The sequence below is a fragment of the Tiliqua scincoides genome, chromosome 2 (assembly GCF_035046505.1).
Source record: "Tiliqua scincoides isolate rTilSci1 chromosome 2, rTilSci1.hap2, whole genome shotgun sequence".
NCBI classification, from domain to species: Eukaryota; Metazoa; Chordata; class Lepidosauria; order Squamata; family Scincidae; genus Tiliqua; species Tiliqua scincoides.
The window spans coordinates 64,849,900-64,876,418 of NC_089822.1; the positions used below are offsets into that span (position 1 = coordinate 64,849,900).

General features: G+C 39.8%; 2 protein-coding genes across 4 annotated transcripts; one reads left to right on the top strand and one right to left on the bottom strand.

Annotated features, from left to right (window-relative positions):
* Positions 1 to 1,232: 1,232 nt before the first annotated feature.
* On the bottom strand, positions 1,233 to 5,255 carry RMI1 (RecQ mediated genome instability 1). Its single transcript, XM_066612517.1, has 2 exons — positions 5,173 to 5,255; positions 1,233 to 3,385 (listed from the first exon to the last, which is right to left on the bottom strand). Exon 2 carries the CDS (start codon positions 3,348 to 3,350, stop codon positions 1,629 to 1,631), a length of 1,722 nt encoding a protein of 573 aa, XP_066468614.1. The 5' UTR covers positions 3,351 to 3,385; positions 5,173 to 5,255; the 3' UTR covers positions 1,233 to 1,628.
* A 106-nt stretch (positions 5,256 to 5,361) lies between these two features.
* Positions 5,362 to 26,388, top strand: HNRNPK (heterogeneous nuclear ribonucleoprotein K). Of its 3 annotated transcripts, none has more exons than XM_066612519.1 (16): positions 5,362 to 5,469; positions 8,409 to 8,472; positions 8,574 to 8,646; positions 9,517 to 9,614; positions 10,460 to 10,516; positions 11,862 to 11,905; positions 12,767 to 12,839; positions 13,515 to 13,628; positions 17,184 to 17,312; positions 17,622 to 17,923; positions 18,493 to 18,547; positions 20,691 to 20,741; positions 23,755 to 23,776; positions 23,856 to 23,938; positions 24,324 to 24,493; positions 25,217 to 26,388. In XM_066612519.1, the coding sequence occupies exons 3-16, from the start codon at positions 8,598 to 8,600 to the stop codon at positions 25,248 to 25,250; spliced, it is 1,281 nt and encodes a 426-aa protein (XP_066468616.1). In that variant the 5' UTR covers positions 5,362 to 5,469; positions 8,409 to 8,472; positions 8,574 to 8,597; the 3' UTR covers positions 25,251 to 26,388. The 3 variants fall into 3 exon arrangements, with proteins under 3 accessions (XP_066468616.1, XP_066468615.1, XP_066468617.1); XM_066612518.1 differs by lacking the exon at positions 5,362 to 5,469 and adding an exon at positions 5,702 to 5,788; XM_066612520.1 differs by lacking the exon at positions 5,362 to 5,469 and adding an exon at positions 5,702 to 5,788 and having other exon boundaries at positions 25,277 to 26,388.
* The last annotated feature ends 131 nt before the right edge of the window (positions 26,389 to 26,519 follow it).

A 26,519-nucleotide genomic window follows, 5' to 3' on the forward strand; every position in this document is an offset into this window, starting at 1 on the left:
GTATGCTCAGGATTGTTCTGTACATTAAAGGTAATACGTACAGAACAATTCTGAGCATACTTACTCAGAAGTTCCAATGAATTCAATGGAATTGAATTCTTACATAAGTGCAGGTAAGATTGCATTACAGTACAAGACTACACAGCTTTATTTGAAAGTAAACCTTATTCAGTTCTATCAGACTTATTCCTAGGTGGGTTTGCATAGAATTTCAGCTTTAAGATAACAAATACATTCTCTTCCTCCACAGCAAAAACTTGTGTACCACTCTATTGCATACTTTAATTTCTGAATCTAGATACCCATTTCCCTGAACTGTTACCATAGACCAGGTGTCTCCAAACTCCGGCCCAGGATCCAGATGCGGCCCGCGGCAAGCCTCTATCCGGCCCACGGCCAGCTTCTTACCCCCTGAAAGCCTCTGGCCCACTTGGCCGAATGTGACAGGAACTATGCTCTGGTTGTGTCTGGAGGGTGTTATAAGGGCCAGAGAGATTGAATGAAAGAGCCCATTCATTCATTTAAGTTCTATCTATAATTTATATATATATAAATTTTATATTTAAATTTTTTTTCCAGCCCTCTGGTCAAAAAGTTTGGAGAACCCTGCCATAGACGATACAGTAACAGAAAATGTAAAAAAGTGTCACTAGTCTCTATAAGTAATCTAAAACAATTCTGATGTTTGTTCTCTGTAGAGTGATGAGTTACTTGCCCTGCCTTTATTGATGACACAATTGAGTGAGTTCCACCTCTCAGGGGTGGCCAACTTTTTCATCTGACAAGCCTCACCTGCTGAAATTCCCTTTTCTACACAATTCTATAGAAACACAATCTAGAAATGGGTACAGCTACTGTCTGTGATTGCTACTCTCTAGGGCTCAGCCATATACATTATTAGTAGGCAACCTTCAGTCTCGAAAGACTATGGTATCGCACTCTGAATGGTGGTTCTGGAACAGCGTCTAGTGTGGCTGAAAAGGCCAATTCGGGAGTGATATACATTATTGGGAGTGATATACATTATTGGGGTGGAGCTAACTGCTATGATCTTGGGTACCTCTCATGTGGTCCTTGTGCATAGAGCAAACTGCTGAAGAGCTACTGTCAGTTAAAAATAACATAATACACTTTCTTAAATAAGCTAGTTAGGACAATCAGTATTAATAGAAATTAATGAACAATCACCATCTCTTTGTGAAGAATTCAGTTTTGCTTGCCGTTTTTATTTCTTACCTTAAGAAACTAGTCTGCTAAATTTATGAACAGTTTGATTTATTTCAGGCTTTTCAAACAAGTAGATTACAAATGCCATGATGCATAAATACCTTTAATGTAACAGGAAAATATATCACAAAAAGAACGTTGACTTGCTCATTTGAACTGTTTATGCATTACCTTACTTGCAATAATTTCAAAGGATGAAAGGACTGGGTTCCTTAGTGTTGAATTTCTTCTTGTTTCTGCAACCTTAAGCTCCAAACATTTTGAAATATTAAAAACATTTTCCTAAGAGAAGTTAAAGAAAACATGTTCAACTATTAAAACATTTCTCCATATTCTCCCACTAATGTGGCAACAGTTAAAAACTATCTGATCTTTTAAGTGTACACAAATTTTAATACAACTTAAGTGCTACATATATTTAACCTTTTTTTTAAATTATTCACATCATTTACATGAATGTCTTGCAAAACCATTACTACTGCTCTTGTCTGAGAGGGGTTAAATTCAATGGTCATCAAACAACAGAGATCTATCAGTTCTCTTTGGCAATTCTGTAAACCTTCATTAAGCTTTGGATGTAGGGCACAATCTTTCTTCATTTGCTTCATTTCAGGTACTGAAAATCCAATCAAACTTGTTAAAATTTCATCAGCAAAATCAACTTCTAAATAACCAGTTCCATCAGATATTTTTGCTGTTATCTTCCAGAAGCCACCACTGCTTGTGAGATTTCCTGTAAGAGTTACTATAAATGCTTTAACTTTCACCGTGCTAGTAACTGTGGGTTTGTTATTTAATAAAACAGATATATATGTAAAAGGAGGGGTATCTAAACCAACTTTGTGGCAGTTATCCCTTACTTTGCAGGTCTGTAAATAATCAGAGCTCAGGTCAAATCCTGCATTAATTCTATTATTAAAGGTATTGGAAGACATTTCATTGCTATCTATTTTACTACCTCTCCCTTCGAAAAATTTATTTCCCAAACTGCCATCTAAGTTGTGGATATGTTGCACGTTATGTTTGATAGGGATACCTCCTGTGCTATCTTGAAATGTCCCACACATCTCTCTATCAACAAATTTATCTTCTCCATGAAGCTGGTTATTAATGGAAGAACTTCTGTTCTCAACTTGCATCTGTCCTTCGTGGATCCCCTCCTCGAGAAATAAATCGTCATCCCATGGTAATTCATCAAAATCATCCATGCATTCCAAAGCCGGAATACACGTTTCTTTATTTTCTTCATTTAAGACGGCAGGGTCTTGTTGCAAGCAACTTCCATTGTTGTAAGGAAGAGAATGTGTGGTAGAATTTAAACTTGTACTTCTGCTGCAATATCCACTTTCAGGACAAGCTTCATTTATCATTAGTTCATCATTTTCTCCCAAACTTGCCAGAAGCTCTTCATCAGAAGGTCCCGTTTCTTGAATTGGTCTTGTAATCTCACTTTCGCCAATATTTGACCTGACAGGGGTAGGATTCTCTCCAATTAACCTGGCAAGAACTCTTTCCTCAGCATATTCCTCTACAAGGCTGTCCACTTCACCCCCCAACAGTCTCACATTTTCTGGTTTCAGCAAAAGAACTCCTAAACGATACACAACTTTCCCCTGTATCATAATTTTTGTGCCCGGAAGGAGACTGCTGTGAAGGGCAGGAATAGGAAGGTATTCCATACCTTGAATGTGATGTATGCCATCGGTTAGTTGCATCACCAGCATTCGAGTAGGTCTGGCTTCCCAGGACTTCAGGGATCCCTGTGTATTAGCAGTTATTTCCTCATTTACAGTATTTTTCCCTCTTATCTTTTGTAACTGAGAATATGCAGGCTGACTTACATCAACAAGTGAATCAATCTGTATGGAATAAAAGTCATTCAGTTCTCCTTTTGGAGTATTTGAAATGTTGTCAGGAAGGATTGGATATTCAAGATCTCTGAGATCTGTAAGAAGCCACTGCTCATAAACTTGCTTGTTAATATGAGCTTGAGCCAAATTGCTACTGCCATTTTCTTGCTGAATCCAGTCAATACAAGCTTCTAACCACTGTGCTGGAACTTTCACATGCCATGCTGAGGAAAGCCAAGTTTTAACTCTTTCTGCAAGATTTGATGTAGTCATTTTCTTTTGAGGCAACAGAAAGATTCATGAATGCCCTGAAACAAAAATTATATTAAACTAAGCATTAAGTAAGTTGTTGCCTGAGCAAACTCATGCAGCAAAGTAGTTGCTCTATAGAGTGAAAAAAATTAGATTAAATTCAAGCTGTAAGCCAGTCATGTTATTTGTCTGAGGAAAAGTTGCAAACTACTGGCATATACAATGCACCCTAATTCTCAAATGAGGAAAGCACAATAAGTATAGCAACTTAAAACCTTCTCTTTTTCTTAAGCCTTAACATGAGGACAGCAGAGACTAGCAACTGCCTTACAGCATCAATCCTATGGCTTTTACTCAGAAAGAAGTATCCCTGAGTTCAGTGGGATCTACTCCCAATTTAAGTGTGTATACCTTACTGTCATATATTTCTCCAGCTAGGGAAATGTAGTATAGCAGTACATTGCTTGGGCACTCTCTTCTGGCCACTAAGCTGACCACTGCCATAATACAACAGATGAGGAATGAATGAAAAGCAAGTGGGCAAACAGAGCAGGATACATGATACTGCTCTCTAAACACCTACAATCCAAATGTAAGTATGTTTACACTGAAAATCCCACTGAGTTCAAGGACTTACAGTGCAACTGTATGCATGTCTACTCAAAAAAAAGCCCCACTGAGTTAAGTGGAACTTCCAAGTAAGTGTGTACAAGATTGCAGCCTAAACATTGTAGTTAGCATGTTTAGGATCACAGTCTAATCTGACAAAGCATGACAATTCTCAAGGTGTATAATCTGAAATAGATTCAAGAACTTCAGTGACACCAGCCCAAGGTAAATACTCTGTGAATACTGTGGTGGTGGAATGGTAGGTCAGGGCAGGAGGTGTTCCAGGGGGTGGAAGCCAATTGGGAGGGGAGCTCTGCCAGATCCACAGCCCCATGTCTGGTCTCCTGGCCCGACACAGGGCTGCTTTACTCTGCAGCGGAAGGGGCGAATGTCCCCTTTACCTAAGGAGATGTCAGGAGCCACACCAGCTACCCAGTGTCCACAGGATGTAGTGGCAGCCATTTTGGCGCTGCTATATTCCTGGGTGCCAAGCAGCTCAAGGTTGGGCTGTAACACTGCAAACCCTCACTGGCGCCAACTCACTTATAAAGGGCGGGAGAGGATTGTGCTAATATGCTTGTCTAAAGCTGGAGGGCGGGGGGAGAGAGACTTCAGAAGTGACATGCATAGGACTGCAGTCTTCCCGAACTCAGTGAGACTGATTTCTAAGTCTTGATGACTATAGCACTCAGGACACAATCCTACCCTACTTTCCAGCACCGCTGCAGCTACAATGCATCCCTGAGGTAAGGGAACAAATGTTTCCTGACACTGAGGAAGCCTCTGTGACTGCTTCCTCACCACAGGAGGCAGTGCACACCCCACTGGCATGGCTGAATTGGCACAGAAAAACTGGATAGGATTTGGCCCTGTTTTCTGAACGGGGTGTGTGTGCAACGCAGTAAGGATTTAGAGCCCAATCCTACTCATGTTTACTCATGTCTATGCCTGTGTACACAGAAGTAAATCCCATCAATAGTAAATGGGGCTTACTCCCAGAAAAGTGTGGCTACAGTCCTACCCCACACTTACCTGGGGAGTAAGCCCCATTGACTATTGATGGGACTTACCCCCTAGTAGACATGCCTACGATGGGGCTCTCAGTGTCATGCCAGTCGTGCGGCCCCAGTCTACGCGCGTATTTATTGTGGGAGCCAGAGAACGAAAGGAATGGCACCTCTTATCCCACTCCCTTGGCGGGGGGCGCCCCAGTACGTCCCCATTGCCCACGTACGTGACAGAGGCTCCTCCAGCGAGACGCTCCGAGCCTCTCCCTGCTGCCTCCCTGTTCGGTTTGCGCGCCAAAGCCAGCCAGCCAGCCAGCCAGCCAGGACCCCCGCCCCCCACAGCCCGGGCTCGCGAGAACTTAGCCGCACGAGCCAGAACGCGAGGACGAGGCGGAGTCTGTGGCGGCGCCATTTTGTTTTTCGTTTCCTCAGAGGGGCTGTGCGCGGCCTCCTCGGGTGGGTCAGCCCGCTCCCCTTGGAAGCGCCTCAAAGACTCAGTCTCTTCCTAGTGTCGAAGACCGCGTGTGAGTGTCACGTGATGCCCGAGCGGGGGGAGGGGTGAGAGGCACGGGGCCGAGAGGGCGCCACGCCTGCTCTTCTCTCCCCGGCCTTGCGCCGTTGGCGCGACGGCCGTTGCCACGGTGGGCGGGACTCGAGAGAGAGGGAGAGAGCGCGCGCCCCCGTGGAGGAGAGTGACGTTTCCGCGGGCCAATAGGAGCGCGGCGGCGCTGCCGGCGAGCCAATAGGGAGGCCGCCGCGGCGCGTGCGCCCCTGCTACCGCCCGCTCTTTCTCTCTCACACTCACAGAGTGAGGCGGCTTCGGTGGAGTTAGTGCGCTGCGTGGTAAGGGGCTGAGAGGGCCGCGCCTGCCTCGGTGCCCGCAGCGCGCGTTCTTCCCTCGCGTCTGTGGGAAGCGGCCGAGGTGTGGGGAGGGGGCTGCGCCCACCGCCAGGCCTGGTGCGCTCGAGGGGCTGGGGGGAGGGGCGCCTCAGTGCCGCGGGAAGGACGGCCGTTTCTCCCTGTCTTGCCCTCCGGCCTTGCCCACCTTTCCCCACCGCTTTCCCCCACCGCGCTCTTGGGGAGGCGCCGCACCGCGCGCGGAAGCTCCACTGCAGCGCTCGTGGCTGTGCTGCTGGAATCATGGCGGCGGAGGGGGAGCGGAGCGGGCGAGGCGTCTCCTGAGGGCCCCGCCGACCGCCCTGCGTCGTCCAGGCGAGCCCTTCGTCCGAGGGCGGCGGGACGGGTAGAGACGAGGCGCTTCTTGTCCCTCAGGGCGGCGGGACGGGCTCTCGCCGCCGCGTGGCGGGGCTGCTCCTTCCGCGCTCGGCTCCTCCCAGCAGGCCGCGGTCGCCATTACAGCCAAGGCTGCCGCAGCCGCCATTTTTGATACCGCGTCTCTCCGGCAGAAGCGAGCCCGCATTATGCAACCCTCCGTCGCGCCGCTCAACCGCCTTTTCGTGGGGGAGGGGCGGCGGGCCGGACTGCATTGGCGGTTGCCGCCGTTGGAATCGGGCCTGCCTCAGAGCCCAATCTTGCCTGTCTGCTCAGAAGGGAGTCCCATTATGGTCACTGGGGCTTGCTCCCTGCAGTGTGGCTAGGATGGCAGCCTTGCAGCCCAAGCCTGTGTGTGTCTGCTCAGAAGTAAGGCCCGTTAGTCACTGGGGCTTACTCCCAGGAATGTGTGGACAGGAATGCAGTTTCAGCTCAATCTTCTGCATGTCTACGCAGAAGTAAGTCGTATTCTAGTCACTGGGGCTAATTCCCAGGAAAGTATGTACAGGATTGTAGCGTCACAGCCCAATCTTATGCCTGTCTTCTCAGAAGTAAGGTCCATTCTAGTTAATGGGGCTTACTCCCTGGAAAGCGCCAATAGTATTGAAGCCTCATAGCCCAATCCTGTGGCTTGTCTACTCAGAAGTGGGTCCTATTATAGTCAATGGAACTTACTCCCAGGAAAGTGTGGATATGCTTTGTAGCCTCATATGGTCCAGGTCCTTGTGCTTGTGGCTGCAGTCCTGTCCCCACTTACCTGGGAGTAAGCCCCTTTGACTACAATGGGATTTGCTTCTGGGTGAATATGGATAGGATTGGGCTCATAGGCCATCCTGCCTATTGCAAGCAGAGAGCTGGAAATCTTTTTGTGTCTCTGCATGTTGAAGGGCACTAAAACTACAGGGGAGACATTAGCCTTTTGTGACACATGTCGCACTCAATTACAACGAGTACTATGCGATTGCATCCGTTTGTGATCAAACACTTCTCTGGTGCAGACTCCAAGGTAAAGCTGCTGCTGTTCTTCATTGCTAACAACACTTGTGAAGCAGTGTTCTGTATCCAAGATCACAAAACTTATTTGCACAATCTTGATTGTAAATCTCAAAATCCATTTGAGCATAGCAAGTTCTTTTTGGCCACCCCCAAATATGATAGAGGTTGCATCAAACACTAAAGGTAGTAGAAAAGGCCAATTTGTAGGGGTTGCTTTAGAAATAGCTTTACTGTTTTGCTGAAACAGCTTTGCTGTTTATTCAGCTTTGCTGAAATAAACACAGTTTTTCTACCTCCACCATTGTTGCTGCTTTTGTCACTGAATGCCAGATATTCTTGGGTCGTTTTTCTTTCTGCATTTGTATAACCATCACAATTTTATTCAGTTTGTCCTGATGCAACAACTAAATTTTGAGCTGAATTCACTCTAGCTTTGTTTGAAAAGGCAAAAGTGGTGCTGTTTTTTTCAGCCTACAAAACTGTTTATTTGATAAGGGAATTTAAAATAAGTTTCTTTTTAAAGTTGGAATCCAGAATGCTTTGGGTGAGAAAATTTGAGTGGATCTTGCTAATGGTAACATATAAATAACATTCTTAGGGCCCAATCCTATCCAACTTTCCAGCACTGGTGCAGCCCCAAGGTAAGGGTGCAAATGTTCCCATACCTTGAAGAGGTCCCTGTGACTGTCTCCACACCACAGGATGCAGTGCATGCCCCATTGGCACAGCTGCAGCGGCACTGGAAAATTGGATAGGATTGGGCCCTTAGTTGTTTTAGTTCATGAATTGGATGTGGGAATTCTTCACATTTAGAAGCCTGCTTAGAAGTCCTACACATGTTTACCTGGGAGTAACCCCACTGAGCATACTCAGTAAAAAGAATGAAGTAGCTGCAAGTCATGATTCTTTTTTTCCTATTAAAATAAACATTGAGCTCTGAAGCAACTCACGATTCAACTGTGAAGAAAGATATAACCTGCTCTGAAGTGGTATTTAAGGCATACTGTGGAGAGGAGATTGTACTGCTGGATAGTAATAAACACAGTGATGAACACTTGGTTGTGATTTTATTTTTATTGTATTTAATTCTGAAACTAATTTGTCAGTGAATAAGACCAGGTTTAGGAATTTATTGTATAACCATTTGTCATTACAATGATGAATAAGACCAAAACTGCTCTGTCACTTTTCATAGGCTATCTGATCTTTGATCCCGCCCAGAACACTTAAGTTTTGCTTGACAAGGCTATATAATATTGGTAAGTGCTAGAATCCAAACCTCCCACCCCTTCATTTCTTCAGCAAGATGCAGACATTGCTGTTTTCTGTTAAGTGCTTCAGTATATTTATTGTTTGACAGATCATATCTGCAAGTCTAAAAATAATGGAGACTGAACAGCAAGAAGAAACCTTTACTAACACAGAAACTAATGGTGAGTGTTTTTAAGTCATTTAAAATTATTGCTTTTCTGAGCAACAGTAGTAACTGCACAGAATTAATTCCAGCAGAATGTAGTTTATTAATACCACTAAGTTGTGGCCATTGGTTGAGAAAAAATGTCAGTTACAAGAGGTCTTGTTGTAGCTCTGCTCCTGCTAAGAATTACTGTATGTACCACCTAAAAAGTGTAGTGTGTTTAATGTAGTCTAAAATGAATGCTGTGCAATTGTGGTTTATTCACCTTCTTATCTTGGCATGTGATTTTTCCCTCCGAAATTTTAATTTCAAAATTCAGAAAACATTAGAATCATTCAGGGATGTTCATTTTCCAAAAGTTGTATATGGGCTGAATGTCTTCAGTGAGACTGTTCAAAATTATTAACAGTATGTAACAGATTTTCATAGACTTTCAATTGTGTCCTTCATAATTGCAGAGAGAGAGAGCTTCATAATTGCAAACAAAATTTGAGACTACACCAAAATATTTTTGTGTATTGCAGTATTTGTATAAATCAGTGTTGTTGCCATGACTATTAATGCAAAAACTGGCTTTGACTAGTAAAGTATCTCTGAAGTTGTTGATCTTTAATAATCTTATATTGAAAAAACAATTTTTTATAGTACAGTTTTCAAGAAGTTAAGTTGTAGCAACATTTTGAATTTGTTAAAAGTTGAAACATGCTGAAAATGAATAATTATTAAATCTTTTTAGTGCTTTTTGTTGGTGGTCTGTATTTGAACTGTAATAAAGTCTTGATTTTAAAGTTTGAATTTGAAATTCCTACATTCAAACTTAAGTTCTATGTACTTATTCTACTCAAGAGAGAAATTTGTTTGCATTGCTTGTTCTCTGAAATACTAGGCAAACGCCCAGCTGAAGATATTGAAGAGGAACAGGCCTTCAAAAGGTCTAGGAACACTGATGAGATGGTTGAACTACGCATTCTGCTTCAGAGCAAAGTATGTTTCTAGTTATTCCAGAAATTTTATATTTAAAGCAAAGTATCTGGTTGTCCACATACATAGAAGTTCTTAGAAAAGGGAACATGCGATAACTACAGTTCAAGTATATCAGGAAGTATATGACATTCTGACACAAATTTCCATCTTAGCGAAATAGTAAAATGTGTTTCGGCCACATAAGCCTCCAGAGTGGACTTTGAAGATGACCTAGAACAGGGTTTCTTAACCTTTTAACAATTACAGACCCCCCCCCCCCAGTGGATTGTTCAATATTTCCCCATACCCCCTTTGCCAGACTGTCCAAATCATCATCACTAGTCCTATCGGGCACCAGTATGACTTCAAAAGATGTCAATATTTTGGTTTACTTTATATATGGGTAGCTAGGTACAGAACTCAATCCATATTGATAATGGTGATAGGTAATCATCCAATCTAACATCAGTTTTTTAATTGTTCAGAGATCGAATCTCATACCTCCATCATTTGGTTCCCATTCCCCCAACAGGTGTGGATACCCTGATTAAGAATCTCTGACCTAGAAGATTATTTTTAAAGAAGTGTGAATTGTTTGCTCTGCAGCTCTTGCTTCTGTTGAATTAAGATATGGCATTACTTTATAATTTCAGAAATCAAAGTCACATATTCTTGACTTGCAAAATTTGATGTGAAGCTTGTCAATGTAAATTGACTCATTTGTTCTAGTTTATTTGCTTGAACTGCCCAAAATATAGAAAATAGTGTTTATTAAGCAAGGGTAATGTAGACTGTCAATTCTCATTCTCCTCCCCTGAATTTTATTCTCTTATCTAATGGGAAAATCTAACTTATGACTTTTTTAGAATGCTGGAGCAGTGATTGGCAAAGGTGGCAAAAATATTAAAGCGCTTCGTACAGACGTGAGTATTTACAAGTTAAACACTGATTGTTTTGCAGAACACAATTTTTAAGGCTAATTATGTGTATTTCTAGCTATTGTGAATTTTTATGTAGACTTAAGTATCTAGTACAGGCCATTTGTGATTATTTTTAAGTTAGATGTCAGAATTTTCTATTCATATCACAATTAAAACACAGAATCAGTCATGTGGAAAGATTCCTGTCCCGTTTTACTAAGGTTTACACTAAACTGTATTAATGCCTTAAGTAGCAATGTTGAAGATAGCTTAAATCTTTCATTTGAGAGTTAATTGTAGAAATAATAGTTGTTTTTTGGAAACATTGCAGGTGACTGTTCTTTACCAAGGTATAGAATTAACTTTGTCTAAACAGTCAATTTTTTTTGGAGAGAAGTGTTTAAGACTGGCATAGCTTTATGGGAGCAGAACAATATAAACGTATTCTAATTTGAAAGGCGTTTTCAGTGAACATGACTTGATACATTTACATTTTTATAGTGGGTTGACTCTTGTGAATAGACACGCTCAGTATTAACTAAGCCTCGTAGTTCAACATTTTGCTTTGTAAAAAGCAATTTCTTGTGCTTAGGTTTTTCAGTATTTTAAGTTAGTAATATTGGTGTTAAATGAAATATTTGGCACTATATCATTTCACATTGTGTTTGATACTTTCATATATGGTAAAATAAAAATCAATACAGAATGTTATAACTGTGTAATTACTAGATCTGAGGTACAAGTAAGAACTGGGTAGTAATAACTTGTGTGTTAACTGATCTCTTTGAAGCTAGTGTACTTAAATTCACCTACCTAAATCTAGATTTCATACATATAATTCCTGGATTAGTGGCTTTCCCAGTTTTCCCAGGATTTCAGTAATCTGAATCAACAGGTTTTGTGTCTACCCTCACGAGCCAGCCTGCTACTACAACTTTTAATGTTAAAAGTAGTTTAGGCCAAGTAACTCATTTTTTTAAGGTCCATAACTGTTAAGCCACAGTCAATGTAGCTATCCGTTATTGTGTTAGTCTTCAGAACAACTTAAGTTTGTTTCATTGAGAGTAATGAGTATAGTTTGTATTAAATTTAAATTTATTGCTTTTCCCCCTCTTCCCTCTCCTTGTTTTTTTGGCCATATATCTCTCCGTTGCCCATGTACTGGATCGACTTGCCCCTGCGTTGCCCACCATGACGTTGGCCCATCCGCCCCTGAACGCCCATGTGAAAACCCTGGTTGGCTATGCCCAAAAATGTGCTCGTTGCCAAACGGGTGCCTTACTTGACAACTTCTGATTGAATGCCCATGCCCAATGCCAACATCCACGAACGCCAATGACCAATGCAGTACAATGCCAGTGTTTCAGTCCCAGACAGCAGTGGCCCCGAGCGGTATGTCCCAACAGTTTATGCCTCACTGCCTGATTAGAAAGAGAGAAATGTATATTATTACCTGCCTTTTATATAATTAAATAGTATCCCCGTAGACGGTGTATTGTTTTTTAAGTTTCTGTCTTATTTTCCCCATTAAGTCTTTTTTGTCACTGAACTTTTACGTGAGTTGCCCACCCAACAATCCACTAATTTTATTTCAATGGAAGGAGCACAGCTTCAATTGTTGTATATTTGCTGCATTGTAAATCAGATTGTTTCAAAATAGTCTCTTGCTCTGCTCTGTCTTTGTGGCCCACCTTGCTCCCTCAGCATTGCCTATTCATAATTTTTTCTGATGAAATGCTAACTTCTGGTTCACTCTCCTTCCCTTCTCATTTGTGTTGTCTTTGTCTTGCATTTGTATTCGTTTTTCTTGCGGAGCCCATTAGTAATCTAATTTCTAACTGGTCTCATAACCCTTTTCCAAATACAATGTTCACCACTTGCATACCCCCATGTCTCCTATGAGAAGGTGTGCCAGTTTAATAATGTACTTGCAAGGGTGTCCTAAATTAATGGTGGCGGGGAACATGAGTATTCACTTCTACTTTCAGTTCTTCGTCAGTTTCTTGTCCACTTAATCTGACTCCTTCCAAGAAGCCCGATCTGTCTCCAAGTCCTTATTTTAAACTTGTACCATTTATATTATTGGGCATAAACAAAGGTGCATGTACTGTAACATCAGTAAACAGGGTTACTTAAGTGGGGAATATTATCTGTACATTCTGAAGTTGACTTAGAATCCATATAAAGACGTATACACAACTTACTTTTCTTTTTCCCCGTTTGTGACACCTGATGCTTAATGATACTTGACAGCATACTGAGTATAAGTGCAGATATTGAAACAATTGGAGAAATTTTGAAGAAAATTATTCCTACTTTGGAAGAGGTAAGTGTTCACCATGTTTAGGAACATCCATCTGAATGCCTAATTTCTGATGAGTTCATTTTCTGCAAGTACTCCACCCATTAAAATCATAGAAGCATGTCCCAGTTTGAGTTGTGGAGTATATGCAAGAGTTGAGGGTTCCATGTACCAAATGTAATTAAGTTTATGTGCAGTAAACTGGATAGAGTAGTACTGTTATAAAGGTTGTCATGTGGGCTCATGAGGCCTTGATGGAAGTAGATAGACCCTACTGATAAATGAGATCCTGTTTGGCTTAAAGGAAACAGATTTTAAAAGGACAATGAATACTTTGGGAGCAAAGAGCTAGTTAAGAGCTTACAATCATTCCTGCAATAGGATTTTTTACTTTTAGCAACATATCTCTGTACCATATTACAACTGTGTTTGAGATTCCTATCTGTTTCAAAAGTGATTTGGGCGCTAGCGTAGGGGCTGAAAAAGAATTGTCTAAAATCTCTTATTCTCATCTAGTTCTATGGATCTTGGTATATCTAAACTATTTATTCTGGAGAGCAGTTTAGTAGAAATATTGGAAATCTAAATGTAATGTTTAACTTCTGTTTACTTGTATTATTACTGCATTTGAAACATGTAATAGTTCAAGTAAACACTGTTTACTCTTGCTGTTTATTTTTCTCATAAATCTGTCTGCAGTACCAACATTACAAAGGAAGTGACTTTGACTGTGAATTAAGGCTGTTGATTCACCAGAGTTTGGCAGGAGGAATTATTGGTGTCAAGGGCGCTAAAATCAAAGAACTCCGAGAGGTATCATGTTTTTCAAGATAAGCATGACTGTTTTGAAAATATTTTTTGTATGATATATTGTTTACTACATTACATTGCTAGGCGTTAAGTTGTAAGGATATTAATGTCTCAGTATTTGTAAAATTTATTCTGCCAATGTTAACCATTTTTAAATTATTTTGAGAACCAAAGTATTAGATATTTAAGTTGGAAATGAGCTATTTCCTTTCAGTGGATTAGAAAGAGGAGAGACACAAGCTAATGAGAATTAAAGAGAGCATTTTATTAGGCCACCATGAGAAGATAGGAAACTTACACCAAGTCAGAAAACTGGTCTATTTAATTCAGTATTGTCCACACTGAGTGGCAGCAGCTTTTAAGGGTTTCTGTCAGTATTGCACAGTGCTATACCTGGCGATGCCAGGATTGCATATGGGACCTTCTGCACGCAAAGTATGGACTCTACCTTTGAGTCTTTCTGTGAAGCATAATGATTTGATAGTTTGTGGCTTACTAGCAGAGGCAGCTAATTGCTAAAAATAAACCATATTTAACAGAATTTGCAATCCAATAATTAAATTGAAGCAATGATTGTTGGTACCACTGTGATGTCAGTAGTTGCAGTATAACCAGAAGTCTATTTAGGTGAACATTTTCCAAAGCCTGAGCCTGTTAACTTGGCCAGTCAAGATAGAGTGCAAAATTCTCAAGATTTGCAACTGCATTGAATAAAGTGCTTTCTAAAACTTTCGCCCATACTCTTTTGTTAAAAACTTGGTTGAACTCTGCAGTAAGAAGCTGAAAGTTAGCATTCTCACACTAGTTTCTGGAAATTGGTTCTCAGTTGTCAGAGCCCAGTTTTCTGCATGGTTTAACAAGTGCAACTGGACCTTTTGGTTCAAGCACAGATCGAGAAAAATTCATAGCAAATCTTGCTGAATGTGATTTAGGGCACAATCCTATGCATGTCTACTCAGAAGTAAGTCCTATTGTGTTCAGTGGGGGCTTACTCTTAGGTAAGTGTGGATGGGATTGCGGCTTCAGTCTATATGAAGGTCTAAAACGTGGCAGTGATTGTAATGAAATCTGTCAAAAGTGTGTGCAGTTTCATCCAGTAAAGTTTTTACCAATGGTAATAAAGCAGTGGTTCTCACACTTTTAGCACCGGGACCCACTTTTTTAGAATGAGAATCTGTCAGTACCAACCAAAAGTGATGTCATGAAGTGACATCATAAAGCAGGGAAATTTTTCGCAGTCCTACCTACACTTACCCAGGAGTGAGTCCTGCTGACTATCATTGTTTAAAGCATATACATAGTAGCCTGTTAAAAGTACAGATCTGTAATAGTTCCCCAAATGCAGTCACATACCACGGCAGCATCTAATATATTAAAAATAAAATATTGAAATGAATGGGGACCCACCTGAAATTGGCTCGCGACCCACCTAGTGGGTCCCGACCCACAGTTTGAGGAACACTGTAATAGAGTATTTACAGCCTGATCACTGGAAGGTTTAGAGCCCTCTAAGGCCCACTGTGACAGTGAAATATTTTATTGGTTCCTCTTTGGAGGAGGGTCAAGGTCATTCTTAAAGGTGTTCTGCCTGGATTCCAGTTAGTTTGAGTGTTATTTGCCAGTATCCTTTTTTAGCCAAGGCAGCTGAGCAATTGGTTGCCAAAAACTCCAGGTATTTCTTGATGATGTGGATTATCTACACCCATTTTAATCCATTTTAAAACTAGGTTTTGAGCTGAGACTGCGTTGGTTATTTTTGGCATCTTGTATGAAGGGAAAGAGATAAGCCTTGGAAGCTGCCTGATAATGGACCATCTAGTTCTGTACTCTTGGCACTAACTAGTAGTGGCTTAGTTGAGTTGCAGACAGGAATTTATTTTTGTCTCAGGAACTTCGGCATCCTAAGTGGGCGCTCTTTTTGCTGAGCTGCAGTCTCTCCTTCAGTCCTGACTTTTCTAAAACCATCTAGTAGCTTTTGATACCACAGTACCTTTCTGGTTGCATAAAAGTAGCTGACACTATATTGTGTTGACTTGAGTGTGGTCCTAGAAAGAAATAGAGGTAAAACATGTTACAGTGTTCATGTTCCCACTGTTCATTGTTGGGTCACAGTCTGTACCCAACAATACAGAAGTGTGGTCTCTTGGCTTTTGCTAATATACCGGTTGCCCTACTTTCTGGAAAAGAGGGTTCTTGTCATAATTGTGTATTCCCTGGTAATGGCGTGTTTAGGCTAGTAGAATGCACTGTATGAGTTGCTCTCTTGTATAGAAACTTCAGTTAGTCCAGGTGGCAGTCTGACTGTTTAGAGGTGTTAACAGATACGCACAATTCCAATTTTGTATGACTTTCTTTTATTACCAGTTGTTTCTGCTTGCTGTTATCTTAAAGTTCTGTTTCACTTGGGCCCAGGATGTAACAGTTCCAATGCTATCTGAGGCAAAAAATTTTAAACTGCAAAGAGCTTTTTCAAATCTTCTTATGCTTATGGAATTCCCTTCCATCTAAGATTCCCAAAGTTAGAGATCTTGATCTGTTCATTAAGAACTTCTTAGATAGTGTTTTTAATCTTCAAAGTTGCTACAATGCCAGTGGTGTATTTTAATTATTATGGTGATGTGAAGAGAGTGTTTTAAGTTGCGTATCTTAGTTTCAGTGAAATTCTGAGCTAAAACATATTACAAATGTTTGTAATAAATCCTGAAAAGTCTTAGATAGTTAAATCTTTGGGAATAACCATCAGATCATATTACTTACTCAAGCTGGATGATGAGTTTGGATGTGCGTGTAGCAAAGCCTAATATTCAGATACAGATTGAAGAATTTGCATTTATGTATTTTGTGTGATAAATTTCATTGAGAGACCAAACTGTCCAACTTTCCAGTGCAAATGCAGCTGCAGTGCAGCCCTGAGGTAAGAAAATTAACCTTATCTTGAGGAGGCCTCAAAGACCGACCCCACCACCACAGGATGCAACACATGCCCAGTTTGCACAGCTGCATCAGCGCTGGAAAGTTGGATAGTATTGGACCCTGAATCTCAAAAATGGTCACACTTTTGAACACTGCTTTACATTTTGCTTTTGATAGTGAAAACCCTAGCCATTCATGTTATCTTTATCAGAAAAACAACTGGGAGAGCAGAAGTTGAAGCAAACTGATAATGTGAAACAGCTCATGAAATCTCCCTTTAAGTGTGATTCTGCTTCTAAACTTAATGTATAAATCTCTTGAATTTGGGGAAGTAGATAATTTGATTCACATAATCATGATAAGCTGGAACAATGAAACATTCCTACACTGCTTAATAGAAATATGATAAAAATAGGTGAACTGATGTAATTGCATCATGCTTGTATATACAAGCCACCAGACTACAATTTAGAACAAATTGCTCCTTAAGCCTCTCCCCTGTGAACTGCCAGTATCTTTTCCTGCCCAATTTTTCTCTACTTATGCAACTTATAAATTTAACATAATTGTAGTTAAGTAATCTTAAACCTTCTTCCTGTTTAAAAGTGGTTTTAAAAATGTTTCTGTTTGTCACTTTCTTGACAGAACACTCAGACCACCATTAAGCTTTTCCAAGAATGTTGTCCTCATTCTTCTGACAGAGTGGTGCTGATTGGTGGAAAACCTGATCGAGTTGTGGAATGTATCAAAATAATACTGGATCTTATATCTGAGGTAACTTAAGCCATTTCTACCCAATGTTGCATATATGCAACAGGGTCTAAATGTGTACACCTGTAGGCTTAATCTGGAAAACATTTGCCTTCTATAACACACTTGGAGATCATGTGAAGAACTGCATGCAAAAGAACCAGCAGCAGTTTCTACGGGACTAGTTAAAATGATAGAGAATTGTTGCCTGAATATACTTTAAGCATGAAGTGCATTCTGTGTGTGGAACTAACAAAATTTTAATTGCTTTATATTTTGAAGTAGAGTGACTGGACATATTTAAAATGCTAAACTTTCTTTTTTATATATTAGTCACCAATCAAAGGACGTGCCCAGCCTTACGATCCAAATTTTTACGATGAAACATACGACTATGGTGGATTCACCATGATGTTTGATGACAGAAGGGGACGTCCTGTAGGCTTTCCTATGCGTGGCAGAGGGGGCTTTGATCGGATGCCTCCAGGTCGTGGTCGTCCCATGCCTCCACGAAGAGATTATGATGATATGAGTCCTCGCAGAGGGCCACCTCCCCCTCCTCCAGGTCGTGGTGGTAGAGGTGGCAGCAGAGCACGTAATCTTCCTCTTCCTCCTCCACCTCCTCCCAGAGGCGGGTATGTAAACTTGGTTCTTTCATAATGCTTTCATAGACCAATATTAAGTTTCAGTATTTTGTGGAGTAAGGAGAGTGACACTGCAAGTCTTCAATAAATTGAATTTTGCATATTGTTATTAACAGTATTTATATACCACTTTTCCACTTAAAAGTGGCTCCCTGTCCCAAAAGGGCTCACAATCTAAAAAGATGCAAAAGGACACCAGCAGACAACCACTAGAAAAGACACTGCTGGGGTGAGGTGGGCTTGTTTCTCTCTTACCCAGTTAGCAGGGACTAAGCATAATGTTTGTTTAAGAATGAGAAGGGTTTGGAAATGTGTACTTTAAAAGATACTTACCCCATAATAAAAATATATTTCTTTTATAAAAGAAATATAAATATATTTTTATAAAATAAAAATATCATTCTTTTCCCCATTACCAAATTGATTTCCTTGGATATCTGCAAATTGTTAATTGCAGAGTTTGAACATCTGTGTTAAAATCTGGATGCAGCACCAAATTAATGGATAATCTAAGTGAACAATTCAAGCTAGAAATAAATTATATATCTTCTATTCTTAAGGGACTTGATGTCTTACGATCGGAGAGGCAGACCTGGTGATCGCTACGATGGAATGGTATGGATTTTAAAGTTAGTTTTTTGCTTTACTAAGAAGTAACTAGCGTATTTTCAATAAAGGATGCCCCTTCAGATGTCTTGAAAGCTTAGATTGCAAATGCTTATTGCTTTTAATTCACCTTAAAAGGAAGATTCAGTAATATCAAACTAAAAATGGGAAGTATTAATAAGTTTTGTTCTTCATTTGTGGCTTTCTCTGGGTATGTCTTTCATGGCACATAACCTCAACAGCATAGAAAGGGGGTTCAGTTGGGGAAGAATGGCTCCCTTCCCCATACCTTCCTCAGTCATTATATTCTGGATGCAACTCATTGATGATACAGCAGTAAGCCTCTTCAGTATGGAACTTTTTTTTTAGTGAATTTAATTTTTCAGTGAGTCTCAGTATAAAATGTGTTCATTGCAGAAGAAAAACTTGGTTTATTTGGAAGTCCTGCCATCTCTATGGTGTAATGAAGGAAAGTTCAAGTAACTAGTTGGAATCAGCTTTGTTGGAATACTCTGAAGGTGTTTGAACAACAAAACCAGAGTATTAGCTCTCCGTGGGCATACACTTCCATGGCCAGTTAACTCATCTTTGGGATTGGCATATGAGTTTGTTTTAGAAATGAGAGTATAAGCTAGTAGAACTCTGGGTTAGTGGGAGCTATAATTTGTACTGACCTTTCTGATGCATAGTGTAGAGTTACACAAATCTAATATGGTTGCTGATTTGGATGAGTGTTTCTTTAGTATACTGTAGTAATCAATGACCAACAAACAACTAGATCAAGTGAAAGTTCCATTGCCTTGCACATAATTGCTTGCAGCATGAAGGAGAATGCACAGTGAGTGAAAATAGTCATTTTTCTGTAAGGACTTATTTCACATTGCTCTTTAGGCCACTTGTAGAACTCTTAAAAATTGCATTTAAGCATGCTGAAGACACTAGTTCAGTGGGTCCCAAACTGTGAGCCTTGGCTCCTTGGGATGCCACAGAAACCAGCCAGGAGAGCTGCAGAATCCTTGTGAAAAACTCATTGCCAGGATTGTAGCCCTAATGGGAAGCTGTGGTCAATGGCTCACTAGGTCAAGGAAGCTGCCAGCAGTGGTATTTGGGGGGGGGGCCTCGGGTTCAAATGATTCTGGGTGGCATGACTGAAGGCACTGTCGCCACCTCAGCATTGCCTGATGGCTGCCCACACCCCTGTCTTCCCCACAGAGGTGTTCTGAGGACCAGAGAGGTCATGTGTGGCCTTCCTGGATCTCTGAATGCCTCTCAGGAGGCAGAAGGGCAGAGCCCCTGAAGGTGTGCCTTTATCTCCCATAGTGCTCAGGAACGCCACTGGCCACCAGTTGAAAAAGTTTGGGAACCACTGCTCTAATGTCCTCATTTTGTATGTGTTGCTTGAAGCAGGGCTTGCATTTTATCGAAATTTTCCGAGAAAAATACCAACACTTGCTGTCTTACTAGGAAACAATACAAGTTAGTAATGAATTACTGAATTTATTTATCAAACTGAAAAAATACAGTAACTTCTTGAAGTATTGTTTTTAGTAATACTGATTAACTCGGCAAACAGTTCCAAGTTCTAGAAATTTCAAGAACTTTGACTTGGATTGTGTTAGTTCAAACACCAAACAGTTCTGCCCACTATCCAAACAGTTTCCTCTTTCTTACTAATAGAAGTACATTTCCAGCATCTATGTGTTGAGTAAAGTGAATCTGCTCCAGTGTTTTTAACTTTTGATGTGAGCAAATATGGAAGATGACTTGTTTCAAATCGTGGGCGTTCTCAGAAAATTAATATACTTTAGTAAAGAGTTTGAGGTTACTGCTTTGACAGTTTGTATTTAAGAGCTATTTGGGATTAAAACTTAACATACATAGTACATTGAGTATGAAAAATGCACATGAATGTAAATTGCAAGGTTTCGAAATATTAGAAGCTTAATTTTCTGGTTGGTATGTATCTTAAAATGAAAACCGATTTGTGCCGTCTCCATATGAAAGGCAGTGAGTCAGATCTGTAATTGTCATCTTCCACATGGTTATAATCCTGGTGTGCAGGCATGCATATCCTAGAGTGTATAATGCGTGTACTTGGAGAATTGACGTAAAAACAATTTCTCTTGTTCTTTTTATGCTATGTCCTGGCAAGATGATGCAGTGTCATGTCAATGCTTGTGATGACATAGAAACACCAGAAATGGTGAGTTCATTTTCTCATTCTTTTGCTCTGCTTTAACTTACTGCTAAACTTGAAGAGAGTATACATGTATTTTTGCCATTGAAATATATTGTTGTTGGAGGGATAAGGTCAATAATCAGTTTAGTTAATACGTTGCACTTGACGAAAAGTTGACTTCTGGGCATTCTTGGTTTCAAGCAGGTATTGTTTGCCTTAGAACCACATTTTCTGCGTTTCTGTTGTATTAATAATAATAACAGTGTGTGTGTGTGTGTGTATATATATATATATATATATATATATATATATATATATATATATATATATATATATATATATACTGCTTTTCAACAAAAGTTCACAAAGCAGTTTAGAGAAAAATCAAATAACTAATAACTGTCCCAAAAGGGCTCACAATCTAAAAGATGCAGAACACCAGCAGACAGCCACTAGAAAAGACACTGCTGGGGTGAAGAGGGTCAGTTACTCTCCCCCTGCTAAAAGAGGAGCACCCACTTGAAAAAGTGCCTCTTACCCAGTTAGCAAGGGTTAATATTTATAGTTAATATTTAGATTTCACGTAAAATATTTTGTTGGGGGACTAGGAGTCCTTAAACTAATGATATTGCAGGATTATCCATCAACTTCTTGATTTTGTGATTGAAGCATTCTGTCCAGTGCACTCCAGAAAACGTTTTTTAAAAATCAGTGCCAATGTACTTGTATGGCTAAACTGTATAGGAATAATGGATCTAGTATTAAACTTATGTACTATATAAGAAAAGAAAAAAATCAAAACAGTTAAATTGTGAGGCAGAACTGCCTAAAAAGAAATGCGTATGAAACGCTGGCAAACAACTACTAAAAAGATGCTGTGCAGGGGTGATTAGGGACAGATGTTTTACCCTTTGCTACAAAGAGAAGCATCACTTAAAAATGCATCTTTGCTTCAGGTATATTCTCCTGCTCTCACTTAGCAATGATTGAATTTGTTGTGTTTGGCTTGAGAGCAAATAGTTTTGTACACCTCCCAAAGCTCCTGCTTTGGGTTTGGGGGTCTCTAACAGCACTGAACTCTGTTGATACAAGGTGTTTTTTCAGACTTCTGCCAGTTTTCCCCCCTCCCACTTTAGATCCCCATACCAGATCCCCTAATCCTCAGTGTTTGCTTTGATGTTTTGGTATGCTTGTCAGACTCCTTAAATAATTTTGTAAGTCAGTGTTTTATGAATAATTTTATTCATTAAATCTTGCAAGTGTGAAAGAATGCAGTCCATTTCACATTGTTTAAATAGAGCTGGATGGCACCAGAAATTTGACTAGAACTGAGCATATTGTTAATTCTGTATGCAATAATTACTACCCACATACTACTTTTTGTGTGTGCTCTGAAAGGTTGTGAGAATATGAGGGGAGTTCACTGATAACACCAGCCAGCTAATATGGGTAATATAAACTTTAATTGCTGGGTAGTATTGAGGTAACTCATCTTTTCCAGCAAAATTGCAACATATGATTTAGCGTAACATTCTATTTCTAATGCGTTAATGGTGCTTAGATGACTGGTTCTACTTTAACTTTTTTTTTAAATGGGTTAAATCTATTGCTAAGAAAGCCCCAACATGAAATTAGGTTTTGCATATTTGTGTTCATTACTTAGAAATTCCTTTGAAAGTAGATTGAGGTGATAAGCCTTATTGTTACAGGTTGTATATCTCTTATCTGAAATGCTTGGGACCAGAAGTTATTTGGATTTCAGGTTTTTGTGAATTGTAGAATATTATATACAGAAAAAATAATCTAAACTTTTGCAAAATTGTGTCTGCCTCCCCCAAAAGTAACCAGCTGGATAGAAAAGGTGGAACATAAAAACCAGCCCACCTCCATTCCTAATTTCAGCCTCTTGTCTTCTGTTGCTGTTGCCTGCAGCAAGGGACACAGTGCTTGACTTGGCAGCAATGCACGTGTGTTGTTTCTTTAGAATGGTGAGATCGCCCCCACCTTCTTGGCTAGGAGAAACAAGGCAGCGTGATCAGCTGCCAGTTACCCAGTGCTGGGAATTTTGCACACATGCCATACAAAACTTAACCACTGGTTGCACCTGCCCCTTTCAAGGCAGTTGTGGAGGAACGTGGGGGGGGGGGGGCTGTTGTCACTTCATGTGTGTACCTGCTAGCCAGGTGTGCAACAGCGTTTCTGCTTTGCTCTTGTGCCTCAGTGAGCACTTCATGCTCTGCAGAAAAACCTTCTACCATCAAATGAAAAGTGCAAGCCCTTTTCTGCCCTGCTCACTTGGCTGTTGCAAGCACCCACCTACCACTTAGTTTCCCCCATTTTGAGCCATGTCAGTACTAAAAAAAATTTCAGATTTTGGTTATCTGGATAAGGCAGTGTTACTCAAACTGGCTTGGGACCCACTGGGTTGCGAGCCAATTTCAAGTGGGTCCTCATTCATTTCAATACTGTTACTATATTAGACTTGATGCTACCATGGGATGTGACTGTATTTGGGGAAACATTACAGATCTGTACTTTTAACAGGCTACTATGCTTTTGGTAGTAAATGGGACTTATTCCTGGGTAGGATTGCAGCCTAGGATTGTTAAACATTTTCTTGCTTGATGATGTCACTTCTGGTCATGACATCACTTCTGGTGGATTCTCATCACTTCCTGACCGATTCTCATTGTAAAAAGTGTTAGAAGTTTGAGAACCGCTGGGATAAGGGATACTCAACCTGTACTTTGTAGTGCCTTTTTCATGTATCTAAGCACTCCATGTGCAAGGAGTTCCATAGCATTGGGACCTCTGTTGAAAGGGCTAGTTCTGCCATATTTCGGTTTGTCAGGTAGATGGAATTTGAGGAAAGGTTTTCTCTTGAACTCCCCTGAAAAAAAGAGTGTACATAATCTTAAGTTTTTGTGGTGAAATTTGTAGGAGCACTTTTGGCTATCTGGAACACTTTTGTTAGTTTTCACTTAAGCTTATCTGTGGAATCTAAGACCTTTTTTTATTCCCCCCCCCCCTTTCTTAGTTCGAGGGTGGATCTGGATATGGTAAGTTTTCATGCATATATTTTGTACATAGTTTACTATTTAGTCATGAAAAGGACTAGATGCATATGTTTTAAATTAGACTATTCTTATGCAGGGGGTCGTGGTTCTTACGGTGATCTTGGTGGACCCATCATTACAACACAAGTAACAATACCCAAAGATGTAAGTATATTAACTTTTCTGTAGCTGAAACATTTTCCAAGTAAAACGATCAAGTATGGCAATTTCTGTCTTGGTTGTCTGTAATATGTTACACATTGTGTTCAATCAATATGTTCAGCTTATATTTTGTCTTAAATTGAAGGGAATATAGATGGAAAATGTGTTCATTTTTTTAACCTCACTCTGATTACTGAACAAAGTAAGCCATTTCTGCCCAATGTTGCAGATATGCAACAGGGACAAAATGTTTACACCTGTGGGTGGGGCAGAAATAAGTTAAACAAGCATGGTGAAGCTACAGTGATTTGTGGCTGATGTTATAATTTAGTGTTTAGAATATTTAATTTTGTTGCTCCTCCTAAGGACTAATGCTCTTTCTTTCTAGCTCGCTGGTTCTATTATTGGAAAAGGAGGTCAGAGGATCAAACAGATTCGCCATGAGTCAGGAGCTTCAATCAAAATCGATGAACCCTTGGAGGGCTCAGAAGATCGGATAATAACTATTACAGGCACACAGGACCAGATTCAAAATGCACAGTATTTACTGCAAAACAGGCAAGTTGGCATTCAGTTGCTTCTTTTAACTACATGTAGACTTCTTACTAAACTCTCTTTCTATGGTGTTCCTTTTAAAGAGAATATGAAGTAACACTATGGTAGTTAATACTAACTTCTGCACTTGATAGTTTGCCTTCCTCTTCTGTGTTCTATCCTTACCAAATGAAGACACCCTCAAAACTAACCTTGCTGGAAGTGACCTTAACCAAGCAGTCCTCATTTCTCTGGTGAAAACTGCTGCAAAAAATCTACTTGTAATCTTATTACATAGAGCCTGTAGAAAGTATAGAAGATTTCAATGGATGTTGGCCTAGTTCTGTGTGGAAGACTAGTGATTTTGTTGTTTTTAGATAACTAAATCGACAACAAATCGCAGTCTACCATATGGCACAGGCCATGCCTCTACAGGACAAGTTGAAAACTATTGGTGCTGTTAATGCAGCATTTCACACCTCACTAGCATTGCTTCCTTTTTCTGCCATGTTTAACAGCTTTAGATTTTACTTGCTTTGTTTTCTTTAACATGAGCTGTCTAGTAAGCATCTTGCAATGTATAACTTGTATTTTTGATTGTAGTTAGCTACTAATATAAATGTAAAATTTTAACCAATATGCATTTAGTCTAATTTATATTAATCTTTTCAATGTATTTGTAAATATTGATTCAAGTTGTTTGTTCAACCATTCTAATATGTGCCTTTTTTTTCTTTTTCCTTGTAGTGTGAAGCAGTATGCAGATGTTGAAGGATTCTAATGCAAGATATTTTTTCTTTTTTATAGTGTGAAGCAGTATTCTGGAAAGTTTTTCTAAGACTAGTGAAGAACTGAAGGAGTCCTGCATCTTTTTTTTTTCTTAAATCTGCTTCTGTTTAAAAAGCCAACATTCCTCTGCTTCATAGTGTTCTGCATTTGAGGTGTAGTGAAATTTTTGCTGTCACCAGATGTAATGTTTTAGTTATTTACATATAGGTGGGCGGGAGAGGGTGGCTTGCGAAACTAACATTGGTATTTTGAAACAGCAGCAGAGAAAGTGGATTTTATTTTTGTTCCATGTTGGTTGTAAACTGTAATGTTTTTCTGTCCCTTGTGAACCACCTGCTTTATGACTTTTTTTGTTTTGAGGGGGGGAAGAATACTGGTAGTCCACTTATCCCTGGCATCCATTCGAGCAGTGTGCAGAATGTAATGCTCTTTTGTAAGATGTTTTATGATTTTAAAAATAAATTTAGTGAACCATTCTTGCAGTCATTTCTTTATGTATACTCAATAGTTAAAATAAATTCTTTACATCATTGATTGAGCTTGGCTTTTTTCTATACCAGAGAAGCAGAAGACCCAATTTCAGTGTTTTGGCAAATTTAGGAGTATTGATAGTGCATTGACTTCCAAACATTGGTTTCTGTGGAGAAATTTGAAAAATACTAAATGGTTTGATCTTTGTTACTCCAAATGTATGCCCCTTAACTATTGTATTGCAATATGTTGGTTTGACTGAATAAAATCTTGCAAAACTTTGGTTTTTCACTGAATGGCAAGTGTAATGGTAGAGAAATCTGAAGTTTAGTAATTTCTAGCCTCAGCAATTTTGCCCATATACAGCTGTAACCTGTTAAATGTTTCCATTGTATAAAGACTTGAATGAAACAGTTGTATCTCCTTGTTTGTTGATTTGCATAGGAAATGCTTGTGCAAAAACCAAAAGAATCTTGATGTTTTCATGTAAAATTGCAGCATTTGTATTGATAGGTTTCAAGTTTTATTTCTCTTCTTGAATAAACATTGTAATAACACCCAGCTGGATATAAGATCCAGTTTCAATATTTACTCATGTTTGAATTCTCACCAGTTCTAAATTTTCTTATGTTCACAATAAATGATGAAATAGATGGGAATCTATTACCCCTTCTTTCTAATTATCACTGATGTGTAGGATGCCGCATCAAATTCCTCAATTTTAAACTTTGCTTGCCTTATAGACTGAACAGCTCCTTGTGTACCCTTGCAAAACCTTGATGTGTATAAG

Bases quoted from the DNA above. Each gene is read 5' to 3' on its own strand.
- RMI1 (XM_066612517.1), bottom strand. From the start codon at position 3,350: ATGACTACATCAAATCTTGCAGAAAGAGTTAAAACTTGGCTTTCCTCA.
- HNRNPK (XM_066612519.1), top strand. From the start codon at position 8,598: ATGGAGACTGAACAGCAAGAAGAAACCTTTACTAACACAGAAACTAAT. The intron at 13,629-17,183 runs GTATCATGTTTT...CTTTCTTGACAG, and splicing joins AAATCAAAGAACTCCGAGAG to AACACTCAGACCACCATTAA. The intron at 23,939-24,323 runs GTAAGTATATTA...CTTTCTTTCTAG, and splicing joins AAGTAACAATACCCAAAGAT to CTCGCTGGTTCTATTATTGG.